Genomic DNA, 14,943 nt, shown 5'->3' with positions numbered 1-14,943 from the left:
TACGAGACATGAGAGGAGTGCGTGAACAAGCAAGCAAGCAAGACTGACGCTCAGAGCAAAGCTCACACAAAGTGCGACGCAAGAGACGAGTGGTGTTTGGTCAATCTATCGTGGCAGGCGCTGGGTCGCGTTCGCGCCTTTTCCCCCATGCATGTTGCAGCTCACCTTTGCCTGCTTGGGTTTGGTGCCCGACCACTATCCCAGCCTCCCGCATTTTGTGACCCCACCCGTAAGCAGGGCAACCGAGAGCTTGTTCTTGAGGGTGGTCGCAGGGTGCCGTTCAGACGTATCCTGCATACTGTAAATGTGTGAGAAGCAGATGTCCAAGGAGAAGCTTTTGTGAGGTTCGACGTCAAAAGGTATGAACGTTGTGCGGGTCCCCGTTCTCCAGTCAAGCTTTGGGGTAGAAACGGCCCGCGCGAACCATCACCGCGTGTCTGTGTACATATCACGAGTCAAGACCGCGATTAAACAAGAAGTTCAGAAAGACATGAAGGAACATTGTTTGGTATTTGGAGCGGACTATAACGCTCTTGGTGCTCAACTTTGTATGTGAGTGATCAACTATTGTTGGGGATACCGCCATGTCATGGCGGAAATGCCATCATTTGCTGTGGCCCGCTATGATGTGGCTCTGTGATATCATGGCCAGACGTGCGTCGCTTATGTCGCTGGCGAAGTTTTTGTAGGAACAGAATCGCTGCAAGCTCATCCTGCTTTCATCTAGCGATTCAAGGGACGCCTTTGTGGTTGAGCCAAACGCTATTGGGTGACGCTGTGACTTGGGTACCTTATAATGCCATCCAGTACTTGTGGTAGGCGAATGCTTTTTGAGCGAACGTGACTTAGTTGTAAGAAGTCACGATCTTCAGGCAACTGGCGCACCAAGCTGAGCACGTAGAGCAATGATCTGCTGGCGAGACACGGGATCGAGTTGATTGATTTGGTCGATGGTCATGGACAAGACCTGAGCGATGAGGTCCTGCTGGCTAGCCGCTGCTGCCTGTTGAGGAGGTGGCGGTGGTGCGAAAGCGGGCTGTTGGACAGGCGGTGTGGGTTGGTGATATTGTTGTGGAGGGTATCCAGGGAAGCCAGGCTGAGGAGTAGGGGCATAGGCGGCCTGGGGAGGCTGGGGCATGGGTGGTGGAGGAACAGGCATCTGGGCGTTCTGAGGAGCAGAGGCCTGGACGATACTGCTCAGCATGCTCGTGTCGACGAGGCCTAGGAGGAGAAGTGCTTGGAAGATGGCGTAGGCGAGTTGAGGAGCTTGGCGCAAAAGCTCGGTGGCCTGGTTGGGATCTGACATTACGAGACCCTTCATCTGCGAGATGATATCAAGCAATTGAGGAGCTGGGATCGCGCTGAGTGTCTTGGAGATGGCATCGGGGCATGTCAAGCCTGCGGGCAGGTCGGTGCCGGGTGGAAGCGGAGGGAGCATCGGGGGCTGCTGGTTTGAGCTATCGCCGGGATTTGACTGTTGTATGGTACTGTTGTTCGAGTTGTCATTGTTCCCACCGCCTCCACTGTTATCGTTGGACCAGTCGACGCGCAGCTTGCGGCCCATGATCTCGTGGTCATTGAGGTTGCGCACAGCAGAGGCAGCGGCATCTGGGTCTGCAAACTCGAGGAAACCAAAGCCCTTTGGTCTGCCAGTCTCCTTGTCGTGTACCAGTCTAAAGTTGTTCACCGAGCCGACTCTTCCAAACGTGTCGATGATCTGTTCCTCGCTAACACCTGTATCTTGGTCAGTCTTTGTCGCGTGTCAGGTACGAGGGCACGCGTATACCGTAAGGGATGTTGCCGATGAAGACGACTCTTCCATTCTTTTCGGGCGCCATGGTGGATGAATATGTGTTGAATGAATGTATGTTCGTATTATTGCCGAGACGCAGCTCGAAGCGCAGGACGGCTCGCGACAAGCTCGCTCTCACTCCCGCCCGCCATCCAAAGCCTTGGCTTCCAACCATGTGAATGTCAAATACTCTTGACAATCATCATCACTGTTGGAAAACAAGAGATACACCTTGTCAAGATCGCTGGAGTGCTCCCGCGATCGCTTTCGAACGACAATCTAGAGAAGGTATTGGTGCGTGTATTCATGGCACAAACTGTGTAGTATCTCTATGGGCTCAGATTGATATATGCTGATTTCGCGATTTATAGCCTCATCCAGTCAATAGACATCCAGGAGACATGAAGATCTAACACCCAAAATGGTCTTGCACACATGTCCTTAAGCGATTATCTGCGAATGTGTGCAGTTGTGTGCTGTTGATATTTGCAATTTAATGTCGAAATTGGTTGTTCGAGGGTCGACCCTGTATACTAGCCGTATGGAGCCCATACCAGTTCAACATCGTGTTCTTTCCGAGATACTAGACTGACCAGGTCCAAAACTGCAGGAGTCTTAGAAGTTCTTTGCAAGGCTGTGCGTGATGATGTGTACTTCTCAGCGTCCGCAATATAATGTCGAACATAAAAGTACATTTCCCGAAGAATTGTTTGTACAATAGACAGCATCAAAGCATCCTAGCAGTTCAAACTTGACTGTTTCTAGGCCTGACTTCCAGCGTCTCCCAGGCTTCCTCGCCTGCTAGACCTCTAAGCAGCCTGCTTAGCCTCTAGCAAGTTCTTCTCAGCCTTCTCATTCCTCTTGATAGCCTGCTCCTTATTGTGCTTCGCCCTCTCATCAATCTTTCCAACTGCGTGTTTACCACCCGGCAAAACTCCCTTTGGCAGCTTCTGTCCCTTGTTGCCCAGAAGTCCAGCATTCTTTGCGCCCTTCTCCCCCTTTCCAGCCTTAACACCCTGCCCAGCTTCCACCTCCATAGCGTCCAACTTTGCGATCGCAGACTCGGAGCCTTGGGCAGCTGCACGGCGAAGACTGCGACGTTCCTTCTTCGAGTGGCGTTTGGCGTTGTATGCGGCTTCGGACTCGCCTGCGCTGGGGATGGGCGGCCGTTGGGTGATTGGTGTGCCGAAGGGCACCAGAATTTCCGAGACGACGTGGTGGACGTGTTTTGCGGCGCGGAAGGGTCTGAGAGCTACGACGTCGCCGATGTTGAGGGAGGACTTGGGGTCGTGAACTAGGTGGTCTGAGTGGTCCTTGAAGTGCTACGACGCGGAAGGAAGTGATATGTCAGCGAGATGTTCTCAAGCGCATATGTAGCATTGGACTGTGGAGAGGATTGAAGGGTGATGATTACCTTTCTCAAGTAGTTGTTCCATTTCTGACTGGGTAGCCTGACTTTGACTGTGTTTTGCATCTTTCCAGCGCTGACTACGACACCGACGGGTCGCGACTTTCCAGATGTGCTTCCTTCCGTCTCTTTTGAGCTTGCGATCTTGGACTGTGCATCCTGGACTACTGGTGGAGTGATGGGCGCTGTGAGGTCTGAAGGAACGGGGAGTGTTGTTGAAGCGGGTGCGACTTCAGTGGCGAAGGATCGTGTAGAGCGCCAGGCTTGAATAGATGGGCGCGTGCCTGCGAAGGCCCTCAATGGGAGGCTGAGTGTCCTGCTGGCCATGGTTGTGTGATGTGCTTGTCCGCCTTTGTCAATTCGCGAAAGTAGATTTCCAACTTGTCGGTCTCGGTGCACAGACCACATCGACTTCCCGCATCATCTCCTCCCCATATGCACAATTATGACACGAAGACAGCTATGGAAATGCACAGTTCCTTTATTGACCAAGAGGCACTCATCGCACGTGTTGGTTTTGATCGGCTCTCCATGGCCGCTGCTACCGTCTAGAAGGGACTGTGCATTATGATGGCTTCTGATTGTCAACGTGAGAGCGAGTGGTAGCGACCAAATTTAGCACACGACGGCTTTTGACCTTGCCCCCCTGCTTCCTTCTTTCCAGCTTTCCCACCGCAACCCATTCCTTTCCAGCCGACATCCTTGAAACCCTTTGATTCCTACTCACTTCCATTGAATTCTACGTTGGCCAAGTGGAATGTCGACTTTTAACGCACCACTTCACACAGAGATTGTTTGACCATCAAAATGATTCGACAAGAACCACGCTTCATTGCAGCACTCTGAGCCTGTCATTTACCAACAAGACTATCGACAACTTTCTCATGCCTATTGATCCCCTGCAGGACTCACGGCGCGCAGACCATGTCGGCTCTGGAGCCAGGCACAGAGTCAGCCTCAACGACCAATGAACTCCAGCAATACCGCCAAAATACAGATGAGCCGCGCAGGTGTCGAAATAAGCGCGCGGGACAATCGGATGACAGTCGTGATCTCGGCGAGCGGCAAGCAAAACGAATGTGCCGCCAACGCATCACGCACATAATCGAAATGGAAAAGACCGCCAAATCCTCATCAAAAGGCAGACAATGGACGAAGAAGGACCTTCAATCCATCATCTCACGAGTACTGAAGGCTCCTTTCCTGGAAGCATCGGCGTAAGTCCGCTATCCAGACACATGAGAGATGGCTCCTGTCCATCCATATCTCGGCCTTGTCCTGACCATTGTTCAGCTTTCATTCTTCGGCTTCGGTAGTGGGCAATACGGTCAACATCCCCTCGGTCCCAGCCTACGTCCTCGAAGACCTCCGACCTCTACTTGCATTGAATTCTACCACTGCCAGGTGGAAAATTGACTTCCAACGTACCAGTTCACGGAAAGGCCGTTTGACCATCACAATGCCTTCTCATTCGCATGAAAGGTTCATCGATGTCATGGAGGACATAGAGAATCAGATGCGAGCTAGCTTTGTGCCACAAGTAAAGCGCAAGGTCATCTGGCAGACACGCAATACCGAGGTCAAAACAGACTCGAATGACGACATGGAACCTGATGGAGGGTTATCATTTTACAAGCCTGACAGAACATTCCTCGTGCTTGAGGTTGCTCATTCGCAGAAAGAGAAGAAAGCTCGACGAAAGGCTCAACGTTACGTCCTGGAAACCAATCGGAAAATCAAGATCGTGGTTATTGTTATCGTCAACAAAAGGCCAACTCCAAAGGGTCAATCTACTACGTCTGTCAGTCTGTCCGCAGAGACTGATACTGTGCACGTGGCTGTGTGTAAGTCTATTGAGGAACCCGACGCTATCACGGGCGAATACGTGGTGGATAGATTGCAAATCTTTCCCGGTCCAGTCCCAGAGAAAACATTTGACATCACGTGGTCTGATGTCAACAGAGGCCCTTGGGACAGGTTTCGGGATGGTATGCGCCTACCACTTGACACACCTGAGCCCGTGTGTCATGTCAATTTCCAGGATCTCCACCGGATCGCCATGGCACTTGCGAACGACCCCAACTCTCCGGTGACGACGACAATGTGGGACTCAGATGCCGAAACCCCCCCACCCAAGAAAGCAGGCAAGATCTTCGATCCTAGCTCGAGCCCAGACAAGATCCCTTCAAGCTCAAGCTCTGGCTCAAGTGCGGAGGGTCGACGAGTAGATCCAAGTTATTCGCATTCTGAGACCTCGTCTAATGAGTCAGATTGAGTTGAACAGCCCGGCGTAATAGATACCGTGCGGGACTCAAACTCGAAGCGATTCCCACATGTCGAATTTGGAAGCTGTCAAGAAGGAGTGTCATACTCTCCCTGCGTGTAAAGATCGTCGCGCGAATAGCTATAGAAAACGCACAGCCCTTTGAGCAGGTATGGAGTCCCCCACAGGAAAGTCGTGCTCTCTTTGGATCTCGCTATCGTCTTTGAAAGGACTGTGCACTCTGATAGGTCCAGCTCTGCCTCTGTTTCCTTGTGAGAGCGGTGTGGGGAGCGAAAGCATTCAGCACAATGAAGAAGACGTACTCCAGAAATGCAAAATGTTCCAAGAAGGTCTACTTCAAGAGTTCCAATTTCTTGTTCTCGTGGAGTTAGCATTACGCATGTTCAAATTGCACTTGATTGTGAATTACCACAGACGTTCGTCTAGACTGTACATGTGACTCGTCACAGGCTTCAAGCTGGATGTGGAAGAAGAGCAACATGCACTCTTCAAGTGTCTATAGTGTCATGACTGATAAAACTAACATGATTCCACCATCCCGTGTTGACCCATGAGGCCATCGCTATCTCTCCTTACGCCATAAACGCCAGTCCATGCCATCGTGCCTCCAAAGTCGCGTTTGACTCTAACCAACCTCTTAGAGAGCGGTCTGGGCTCTCTTTGCGTCAGGTCTCCTGGGGGTCGAGGTACCAGAGTTTGTGCCAGAGTTCAAACCAGAGCCAGTGCCTTCGTTGTCCTGGTTGGCAGTGCTCTTTTGAGTAGTCTCTTCGTGCAGCTTTCCATCAAGCGCAGACTGCTTGACCTTGATCTTCTTCTCGGCCTGCTCAGAGATTCTGGTGAGTTCATTGACGAAAGACTCGCCCCACCAAGCACTGGTGTATTTGTTGACGTATTTGGCGAGCTTGTGGTAATTGATGCTTCTCTGCTCGTCTCCCATGGTGACAGCGTCGTGGATGGCATCGGCCAGTTCTTCCGTGTTCCAGGGGTTGACGATGATGCTGCCGTTGAGACTCTGAGCTGCACCGGTGAATTCGGACAAGATCATGGAACCGTGGCGCTTCTGCTGAGTTGCAATGTATTCGTACGAGACGAGGTTCATGCCGTCTCTGGTCGAAGAAACGAGACAGACATCACTGACAGCGTAAAGTGCGATCAGCTCGTCGAAAGAGACTGACTTGTGCATGAAGTGGATGGGCATGAATTCGATGGTTCCTAGCACTTGTTAGTCGACTATCAATGCTTATGTATTCAATGTGCATACCGAATTTGCCGTTGATTCTGCCGACAAGTTCGTTGACAACAGCACGGAGGTTCTGATACTCCTCAACGTCCTGTCTCGAAGGGACGGCAACCTGAACCAGCACAACCTTGCCGATCCATTCGGGGTGTTCTGTCAGGAAAACCTCGAGAGCGTGGAGCTTCTGAGGAACACCCTTGATGTAATCGAGACGATCAACACCGACAATCAGCTTGACGCCTTGGAACTTCTTCTCGAGTGTCTGGATACGCTCGGCAACCTTAGGCTTCTTGAGGCCTTCTTCGAACTTCTCGGGATCAATACCGATGGGGAATGCACCGACGGTGACGACCTTGCCCTGGAACTCGACCGTGTTGGGCGTTGTTGGCAGTCCACTAGAAGATGTCAGTAATCGTGTTGCAACTCAAGCAGAAGTTCAAACCTACAGGATTCTGGAACAACTGCTGAGGAAGTGTCTAGCATAATCATAGGTGTGGAATCCGATCAAGTCGCAGTGCAGTACACCGTTGAGAATCTCGTTACGGACAGGCAAGATTCTGTAGATCTCGCTACTGGGGAAGGGAGTGTGGAGGAAGAAGCCGAACTTGACGTTGCGCTTCGAGTCGCCAATCTCTTCGCGGAGCATAGCGGGCAGAAGCATGAGATGGTAGTCGTGAACCCAGATCAGATCATTATCTTGTACGTCCTTTGCGATCTCCTTTGCGAACAGACGGTTGGCTTCCTTGTATGCATTCCAGGCGGACTCGTCGAAGGTGATCTCACCGGGGTGGTAGTGGAAGAGGGGCCAGAGGATTGAGTCTATCGCACAGTCAGTACGGGGAAGCCTGAAGACTGGAGCAGAGTGACATACTAGAGAAGCCATTGTAATGTCTGTCGGCCAGTTCATCGTCCATGAAGATGGGGACTGCGCCATACTCTTTCCATAGTCTGTCCTTGACGAGACCGATCTCGTTCTGAGGAACCTGAATACCGGGCCAGCCATACCACTGGAACTTTGTCGTCTTTGCGAGTCCGGAGAGACCACTGACTAGACCACCGGAGGACATGGAGAAGTCGTAGGTAGCGTCATCGGAGCGCTTGATGGTGATGGGTAGACGGTTGGAAACGAGCAGAAGACGACCCTTGCCATCGCTGGCGGGCTCTGAAGGATTCGACATGGTCGTTTATGTGTCCTGTTTAGAGGGAGAGTCTCTCTGTCGCAGAGTGTTAGTATGCTTGGGGAAGTTGTAGCTGCGCGAAAGCAAAGGGAGCGGCAGCAAGTGACCAGCCACGATAGGCTGTCACATGTCGATTGGTACTTACTTTGGTGAAGTTCGGAAGAATCAGGATCGGCAAACAGAAGGTAGCAAGACCTTTTATTGTTGGGCACAGAACAAGGAAAGATGTGATGTATTTGTGAGTAAAGAGCCGGGATTCGACTACAAGCTTGCTTTGGACGCTTGGGGCTGGGGTGGAGCACTGGAGATGCGGCTGAAAATGCCCTGTCCAAACTCAATGGAGCTTGCTGTGGTGCTGTACAGAGTACTGGGTGCTTAGGCAATCAGAGATAATTTAGGGGTAGTCACAGGGAAGTTATATATCGATCTTGTAGCAGGCTTCAGGCCCTGTTTACAGCTGGAATAGAAATTCTTGGAAATGTTGAGGATACGCCTTTGCCAACTCTGCGAACATCGAAGGTTCCAGGAAAGACCCGTGCGAGGAAGTTACGAAAAGTGACGTATAAGGAAAAACAGCTTGAAAAGCGTCTGTGGACCCGAGATTGTGACGGGGTTCATATACAGACAGCAGTTCGACCCGTAAACGAGACAATGGTAGAGTAGGTACGGAGTAGACTAGCAGTCAAGTTGATAGTAGACCTGCTCTTCCGGCAGTCGTGGTGTTTCACGCAAAAGGCGATGCAGCTCGCCGTACGAGGAAGGCACTCCGAAACGTCAAACGTGGGGCAGCTGCGCGTGAAGTGACTCTGCGACGCGTCTTCCACCAAAGTTACTAGTCTATACTCTATACCACAACATTCACGTTTCGCAAACATGTCCTCCGAGTCTGAGCTGTCTGATGCAGCACATCCTTCCGATGCCGTTCTAGAAAAGACACTTCGCGACATTGTGCGCAAGGCTGAAGTCGATCCTATAACCGTTAAGAGAGTGCGCACCGCCGCCGAGGAACGTCTCGGACTAGACACTGGCTTCTTCAAGGATCATGACGGATGGAACGAAAAGAGCAAGGAAATCATTGAAGCTGCATTCGTACGCCAAAACACATCCATTGCATCCTGCCATCGTATAAACTAACGATCTAAGAATGAATCCTCCCAAAAATCTCCCTCGCCCGAACCCACCCCACCAAAGAAAGCCCCCAAGCCAAAATCCACAAAGAGATCTTCAACGACTAAACCAAAACCAGCTCCTAAGCGTCAGAAGCGTTCCGGCTCAGAATCAGAACATTCCGAGTTCGAGTCCGAGGAGGAAACGCCCAAGCCAGCTTCAAAGAAATCCACAACCACCAGGAAGCGTGTGAGCAAAGAAACTGTCGACTCTAACGAGGAGGAAGTCGGTGACAACATAGTTGACCCGGACGGTGACCTGTCAGTAACAGAAGATAAGGATGACGAAGCGAAGGCTGCAGAAGATTCGGAGAGCGAAATGTCGGTAGTCCTAGACGAAGCACTACCAAAGAAACAACGCAAGAAGAGTGCAAGTGCCGGTACCAAGGCCAAGGCAGCGCCCAAAGCAAAGACGATCAAGGCTTCTGCTAAACCTGCGAAAGAAGAGACACCCGACGAAGCTGAGATTAAGCGTCTCCAGGGCTGGCTCGTGAAGTGCGGAATCCGAAAGCTCTGGCATCGCGAGCTGGCTCCTTATGACGCACCAAAAGCCAAGATCAAGCACCTCAAAGAGATGCTCAAAGATGCTGGCATGGACGGACGTTACTCTGAGCCAAAGGCCAAGGCCATCAAAGAGCGAAGGGAACTGGAGGCCGATCTGGAAGCTGTGCAGGAAGGAGCAATGAAATGGGGTAACGAGAGCGGTGAGGATGGCGGATCGGACGAGGCTGAGGCTGCCCCTAGATCTCAACGCAGAGCAGCTGCAAACCGCTTCGTAGACTTTGGCGAAGACGACGATGATGATGACGAGTAATGATTAACGAGGATGAAAGGTATCCAAAAGGGCTTCATCGTTGCGCGGTCGATCGTTGAGCGACTATGCTGAAAGCAGCGACCGACGAGATGAACAAGACCAAGTTGTAGAACTAGAAGCATTGCTGTAAGCATGTATTCATACGAGGTGTTCTGTAACACAGATGCTGGATATGTGGCGCATCAACTTTCAAGAGCCATTTAATGCTCCCTCTCAGGAATGACACAGTGTAGCCGTCGATACATGATTATTTCCAAATCAGAAGTGCGTCCGTAGAGGCAATCTTTATACTGTCTCTCTGAATTCCCACTTCCTTTCGGGAAACATTGTGCATTTCTACAGCCGTATAACGCGACAGTGAGCACACGAGATACCGTGCGAGGCCTCGACAAGTGAAACATCTCCTCCGAAACCTATTCGCCCACAGCGGTGATGGAAGATACCTTGAGAGATGACAAGAAGATAGTAGATATGTGTGGTAACTTACGGCATTTCTTGAATATGCGCTCTCCTCTGCTTCGGTACGAGCTTCGACAAAGAGGCGACGAAGGTTGGGCAGATTGGACGGCTACTCAAGATCAGCACGTGTGCGAGAAAAGATTGAAAGCAGCAAAGTACCATAATTCTTATTGGACTTGTGCTTGGGATGGTAAGAAGGGCATGAGCAACACGTCGAGGTTCTTGAGGACGATGCTTATGCATGCATAAAGTTGTGCGCCCCTCCACGTCAATCACAAGTGTGGAAGCTGGAGTCCAGAGCAGGGAGCATCAACAACCCTCATTTCATTGACACTTTGACATTCTACTGTACAGCCTCGACTGCAGCCCCGCCATCCGACCGAACCCTCTGGATATAGGCCAACAGACTTGGAAGAGCTGGGAAACACAAAGACAACAACAAGATGGCGGTAAACCGACTCCGCAGTGCGCTGGCGGTGCCTCGTAAGGGCGAGACGTATGAGCTCCGCGCTGGCCTGGTCTCGCAATATGCCTACGAGCGCAAGGAGTCAATTCAGAAGACCATCATGGCCATGACCCTGGGAAAAGATGTGTCGGCACTGTTTCCCGATGTGCTCAAGAACATAGCCACTGGCGACCTGGACCAGAAGAAGCTCGTCTACCTATACCTTATGAACTACGCCAAAAGTCATCCCGATCTTTGTATCCTGGCCGTCAACACTTTCGTACAAGACTCAGAAGATCCGAACCCTCTGGTTAGAGCACTGGCTATCCGTACTATGGGATGCATCCGAGTGGACAAGATGGTCGATTACATGGAAGAGCCGCTACGGAAGACTCTACGAGACGAGAGTCCGTATGTGCGCAAGACTGCTGCTTTGTGTGTCGCCAAGCTGTTCGACCTCAACCCGTCCATGTGTCTGGAGAACGGCTTCCTCGAGACACTTCAGGAGATGATTAGTGATTCTAACCCTATGGTTGTCGCCAATTGTGTCACTGCACTGGTCGAGATTGGAGAAGCCGCCCCCGAGACGAATGCCTTGATCGTAACGCCACAGACTTTGAAGAAGCTGCTACTCGCCCTCAACGAGTGTACCGAGTGGGGTCGCATTACCATTCTGTCCACTCTGGCCGACTACAAGCCCAACGAGCAGAAGGAAGCCGAGCACATCTGTGAGCGTGTCGTGCCACAGTTCCAGCATGCCAACCCTAGTGTCGTCCTGGCTGCTGTCAAGTGTGTCTTCCTGCACATGCAAAACATCAACCCGGAGCTCGGCAGGACCTACGCTAAGAAGATGGCTCCTCCGCTTGGTATGTGTGCTTGACAGATGGCCGCGATGCAATCACTAATCAGCTTCTTATAGTCACCCTCGTCTCGTCTCAACCCGAAGTTCAATACGTCGCTCTGCGCAACATCGATCTCCTCCTCCAGAAACAGCCCTCACTCTTGTCCAAGGAGATGCGCGTCTTCTTCTGCAAGTACAACGACCCACCGTATCTCAAGTTCCAGAAACTCCAGATCATGGTTCGCATTGCCAACGACTCAAACGTGGAACAATTGCTTGCCGAATTAAAAGAGTACGCTATGGAAGTCGACATGGATTTTGTCAGGAGAGCCATCAAGGCCATCGGTCAGGTTGCAATCAAGATTGAGAATGCTTGTGAAAAAGCTGTCAACGTTTTGCTTGAACTCATCAACACCAAGCAAGCTTATGTTGTGCAAGAGGTTGTCGTGGTTATCAAGGATATCTTCAGAAAATACCCTGGCTATGAGGGTATCATCCCCACACTGTGTCAATGCATCGATGATCTGGACGAGCCAACTGCAAGAGGTGCCTTGATCTGGATCGTTGGCGAGTATGCTGAGAAGATCAGTAATGCTGGCGATATCCTGTCTGGCTTTGTCGATGGTTTCGCAGAAGAATTCACTCAGGTATGCTTTCTTAGATTTGCGTTTGGCATGGACAATCGCTAACAAAACCAACAGACACAATTGCAGATTCTGACTGCCGTGGTCAAACTCTTCTTGAAGAAGCCCGACCAAGCGCAGGGACTGGTGCAAAAGGTTCTCCAAACCGCAACAGTAGAATGCGACAACCCAGACATTCGCGACAGGGCATACGTCTACTGGCGACTACTGTCAAGCGACCCTCAGATCGCAAAGAACATCGTCCTAGCCCAACGACCAGCCATCACCTCGACAATCTCAACTCTGCCGATACCCCTACTCGACTCACTCATGCCCGATCTATCGACGCTCGCCTCGGTATATCACAAGCCGCCACAAACTTTCCTCGGCCAAGGTCGCTCATTCGCAAACGCCCTCCAACAAGCCGCCATCGAAGAAGCAGCCCAGAACGCACGCGAGAACCCACTGGCAGCAGCCGCCGCCGCGGCCGCCGTTTCAGGCCAAGCCAGCACGGTACAAAGCCATGCCGAAAACCTTCTCGATATCGACTTCGACGGCGCCGCACCAGCAAGCATGCAAAAAGCACCTCCTGGTGGATCCTCGGGACTCGAAGGTCTTGCAGGCACACCCATGCGCGTTGCTAGCCCTACAGCTAATGAACCTATGGGAGGTGGCATGGAGGACCTGATGGGTATCTTTGGATCATCGGGCGGTGCTTCTGCTGCTCCTGCTACTGGGGGGTCGGGTGCTGATGATTTGATGAATGGGTTTGGGGGTCTAAGTATGGAGGCCTCGCAGCCGCCGCCACCGCAGACACAGTTGCATGGAGGTGGCAACAAGGCCAACGAAGACATTTTGGGGTTGTTTTAAGAAAATGCACAAAGCTGTAGTCGCTGTTTCCGACCCATATCATCCTGTTGCTAAATTTTCTAAGCGAAAGTCGTTGCATCTTCTAGAATTATATGCCTGTTTTCTTTTTTGCTTTCGCTTGTGCCCTGGAAACGATCAAAACCTCCACAGACATAACAACTTGTCGTAAAAACTAGTCGACACAATGGTTCGCGGTCCACTGTATCCGCTTGCTTCGGGTTGCGCATCACTGCCATAATTCATACTCTTGTGTTGCTCAAACTTTGCCAGCACCTCTATACTCCAATCGCCCTTGTCATCGTCTGCTTGAACACGCACGATTCTGGTGCCTGCATGCATGCAACTTGCCAGAACCGTATATCTGCACCTCTGTCAGTCTTCTTTCTTTTCCTTCACTGAAAGCTGCAAAAGGGTGTACAGGGAAGTTGTTGGGAGAAGAAACTTACGATCGTGCTTGAGTGTCTTGGTGTAGCGGTTGCAGTCGCCAAACACCGCCTTCGAGGTTTTCTTCTGCGAGGATTTGTTTCCTGCCTACAAGAGGTGCGGAGAGAATGCGTATGTTATCGTCATAACTGCCTGTGATGAGGATGTTGTCTTCAAGTGCCAGAGGCAAAATGGCGGTGACGCCTGCCTGGTGGGAACGGCGGTCTTGCCACTGTACGGGTGTGAAGTCGTTTCCTTCTTCTTGACCTTCTGATGTCGCAAGAGTGGAAAAACGTAAACTTGCGTCGTCGCCGCCAGAGTAGATGGCACTGCCATTGTGAGAGAAGACCAATGTCCAAGCTTCCAATTCGTGCTCCAAGATTTGGGTTCCCGTGCCTGTTGCTTCTTCTACCGAGACAGCGGTATCGACAATATAGACACCGCCGTCTGATGCTGTTACACCCAGTTTGTTTGCTTCGACAGGATGCCAAGCTAACGATAAAGCTAGGATTGCTGGATCGAAGAATTGGTAGGTAGAGAGGGATTCTAAGGATGTGGTGGCGGCAGAGAAACGGAAGAGTTGGAGACATCCTGTTGAGCCTGCTACGGCTAGAAGAGAAGGGTCGTGGGGCGAGAAGTGCAGGTCGAGGATTGCGTAGGGGGTGGGTGTTGTTGAAATGGTGATGCTGGACAGAGACATGTGAGACTTCTCGATGTTTGGCAAGGATACGAGGTGGAGGAGGAAGATGTTTGTTCCTTCTTGGTGTCTTTGGACGTATATGTGGTTCCGTTGTCTTTTGAAGTGCAAGAGCATATAGACGAAAGAATCGTAAAGACAGAAATTGGGGACGTATGGAAGGCAATACTTACATCTCATCACCTTCAACCTTGAACAGAATCAATGATCCAGTTCTAGTCTGAGGTTTTTTTCCAACATCTTCGCTCTTGTCCTCTTCATCTTTGCTCTTTTCCCCCTCAGCTACACTAGCATCTTGTTCTCTCTTTTCCAGAAAATATGTCCCGACCACAAAGTAGTCTCGCGCTGCGGAGCAAAATTCAATACAGCTAGGAGGTAGATCCAGAACCAGGGATTTGATCGAGTCGATTGAAGTCATTTCTGTTGCTTGCTGTCGTGGTCAACCGTAGGTATGCTCGTGAGCTCGAATTTTTGTGGTCGGAGATGTCATGGTCGTTATATCCGGGCTATAACCGAGTTCTACCAACTTATAGAAAACATGTTCATGAGACGAGAGGTATTTCAAGTTGATCTTTGCAAGACGCACAGGCTGTATGATAGGTTATTCACTTTACACTGGCTCTTCTTGGAGCCAGAGGGTGCAGATATAGTAGTCAGTCATGTCGAGTTCTTGGAAACGCAAGGCACATCAGAATTGATATAATAA

The 14,943-nt window shown here is 51.0% G+C and overlaps 8 protein-coding genes across 8 annotated transcripts; 3 read left to right on the top strand and 5 right to left on the bottom strand.

Moving 5' to 3' along the window:
• Positions 1 to 1,174: 1,174 nt before the first annotated feature.
• On the bottom strand, positions 1,175 to 1,838 carry M436DRAFT_9165 (uncharacterized protein; the record flags this gene model as incomplete). Its single annotated transcript, XM_013570284.1, has 2 exons — positions 1,175 to 1,734; positions 1,787 to 1,838. Coding segments are annotated over 2 exons (612 nt in total), but the record flags the coding sequence as incomplete, so codon positions are not given.
• A 772-nt stretch (positions 1,839 to 2,610) lies between these two features.
• Positions 2,611 to 3,293, bottom strand: M436DRAFT_13258 (nucleic acid-binding protein; the record flags this gene model as incomplete). The annotated part of the gene is made up of 2 exons (XM_013570296.1): positions 2,611 to 3,114; positions 3,207 to 3,293. Coding segments are annotated over 2 exons (591 nt in total), but the record flags the coding sequence as incomplete, so codon positions are not given.
• An 831-nt stretch (positions 3,294 to 4,124) lies between these two features.
• Positions 4,125 to 5,475, top strand: M436DRAFT_65148 (uncharacterized protein; the record flags this gene model as incomplete). The annotated part of the gene is made up of 2 exons (XM_013570474.1): positions 4,125 to 4,417; positions 4,494 to 5,475. 2 exons carry the CDS (start codon positions 4,125 to 4,127, stop codon positions 5,473 to 5,475), a joined length of 1,275 nt encoding a protein of 424 aa, XP_013425928.1.
• Positions 5,476 to 6,121: 646 nt separating this feature from the next.
• Positions 6,122 to 7,899, bottom strand: M436DRAFT_83266 (Alpha,alpha-trehalose-phosphate synthase; the record flags this gene model as incomplete). The annotated part of the gene is made up of 4 exons (XM_013570549.1): positions 6,122 to 6,696; positions 6,746 to 7,116; positions 7,168 to 7,540; positions 7,593 to 7,899. 4 exons carry the CDS (start codon positions 7,897 to 7,899, stop codon positions 6,122 to 6,124), a joined length of 1,626 nt encoding a protein of 541 aa, XP_013426003.1.
• Positions 7,900 to 8,772: 873 nt separating this feature from the next.
• On the top strand, positions 8,773 to 9,879 carry M436DRAFT_65146 (uncharacterized protein; the record flags this gene model as incomplete). The annotated part of the gene is made up of 2 exons (XM_013570473.1): positions 8,773 to 8,988; positions 9,043 to 9,879. The coding sequence occupies 2 exons, from the start codon at positions 8,773 to 8,775 to the stop codon at positions 9,877 to 9,879; spliced, it is 1,053 nt and encodes a 350-aa protein (XP_013425927.1).
• A 34-nt stretch (positions 9,880 to 9,913) lies between these two features.
• On the bottom strand, positions 9,914 to 10,447 carry M436DRAFT_50815 (uncharacterized protein; the record flags this gene model as incomplete). The annotated part of the gene is made up of 2 exons (XM_013570457.1): positions 9,914 to 9,991; positions 10,367 to 10,447. Coding segments are annotated over 2 exons (159 nt in total), but the record flags the coding sequence as incomplete, so codon positions are not given.
• Positions 10,448 to 10,781: 334 nt separating this feature from the next.
• On the top strand, positions 10,782 to 13,117 carry M436DRAFT_83264 (vesicle coat complex AP-1/AP-2/AP-4, beta subunit; the record flags this gene model as incomplete). The annotated part of the gene is made up of 3 exons (XM_013570548.1): positions 10,782 to 11,649; positions 11,703 to 12,271; positions 12,326 to 13,117. The coding sequence occupies 3 exons, from the start codon at positions 10,782 to 10,784 to the stop codon at positions 13,115 to 13,117; spliced, it is 2,229 nt and encodes a 742-aa protein (XP_013426002.1).
• A 135-nt stretch (positions 13,118 to 13,252) lies between these two features.
• On the bottom strand, positions 13,253 to 14,655 carry M436DRAFT_50414 (WD40 repeat-like protein; the record flags this gene model as incomplete). The annotated part of the gene is made up of 3 exons (XM_013570385.1): positions 13,253 to 13,478; positions 13,564 to 14,226; positions 14,411 to 14,655. 3 exons carry the CDS (start codon positions 14,653 to 14,655, stop codon positions 13,253 to 13,255), a joined length of 1,134 nt encoding a protein of 377 aa, XP_013425839.1.
• Between the last annotated feature and the right edge of the window lie 288 nt (positions 14,656 to 14,943).

The sequence above is a fragment of the Aureobasidium namibiae genome, assembly GCF_000721765.1.
Source record: "Aureobasidium namibiae CBS 147.97 unplaced genomic scaffold scaffold_12, whole genome shotgun sequence".
Classification (NCBI taxonomy): domain Eukaryota; kingdom Fungi; phylum Ascomycota; class Dothideomycetes; order Dothideales; family Saccotheciaceae; genus Aureobasidium; species Aureobasidium namibiae.
This window is presented reverse-complemented; position numbering and strand designations above follow the sequence as displayed.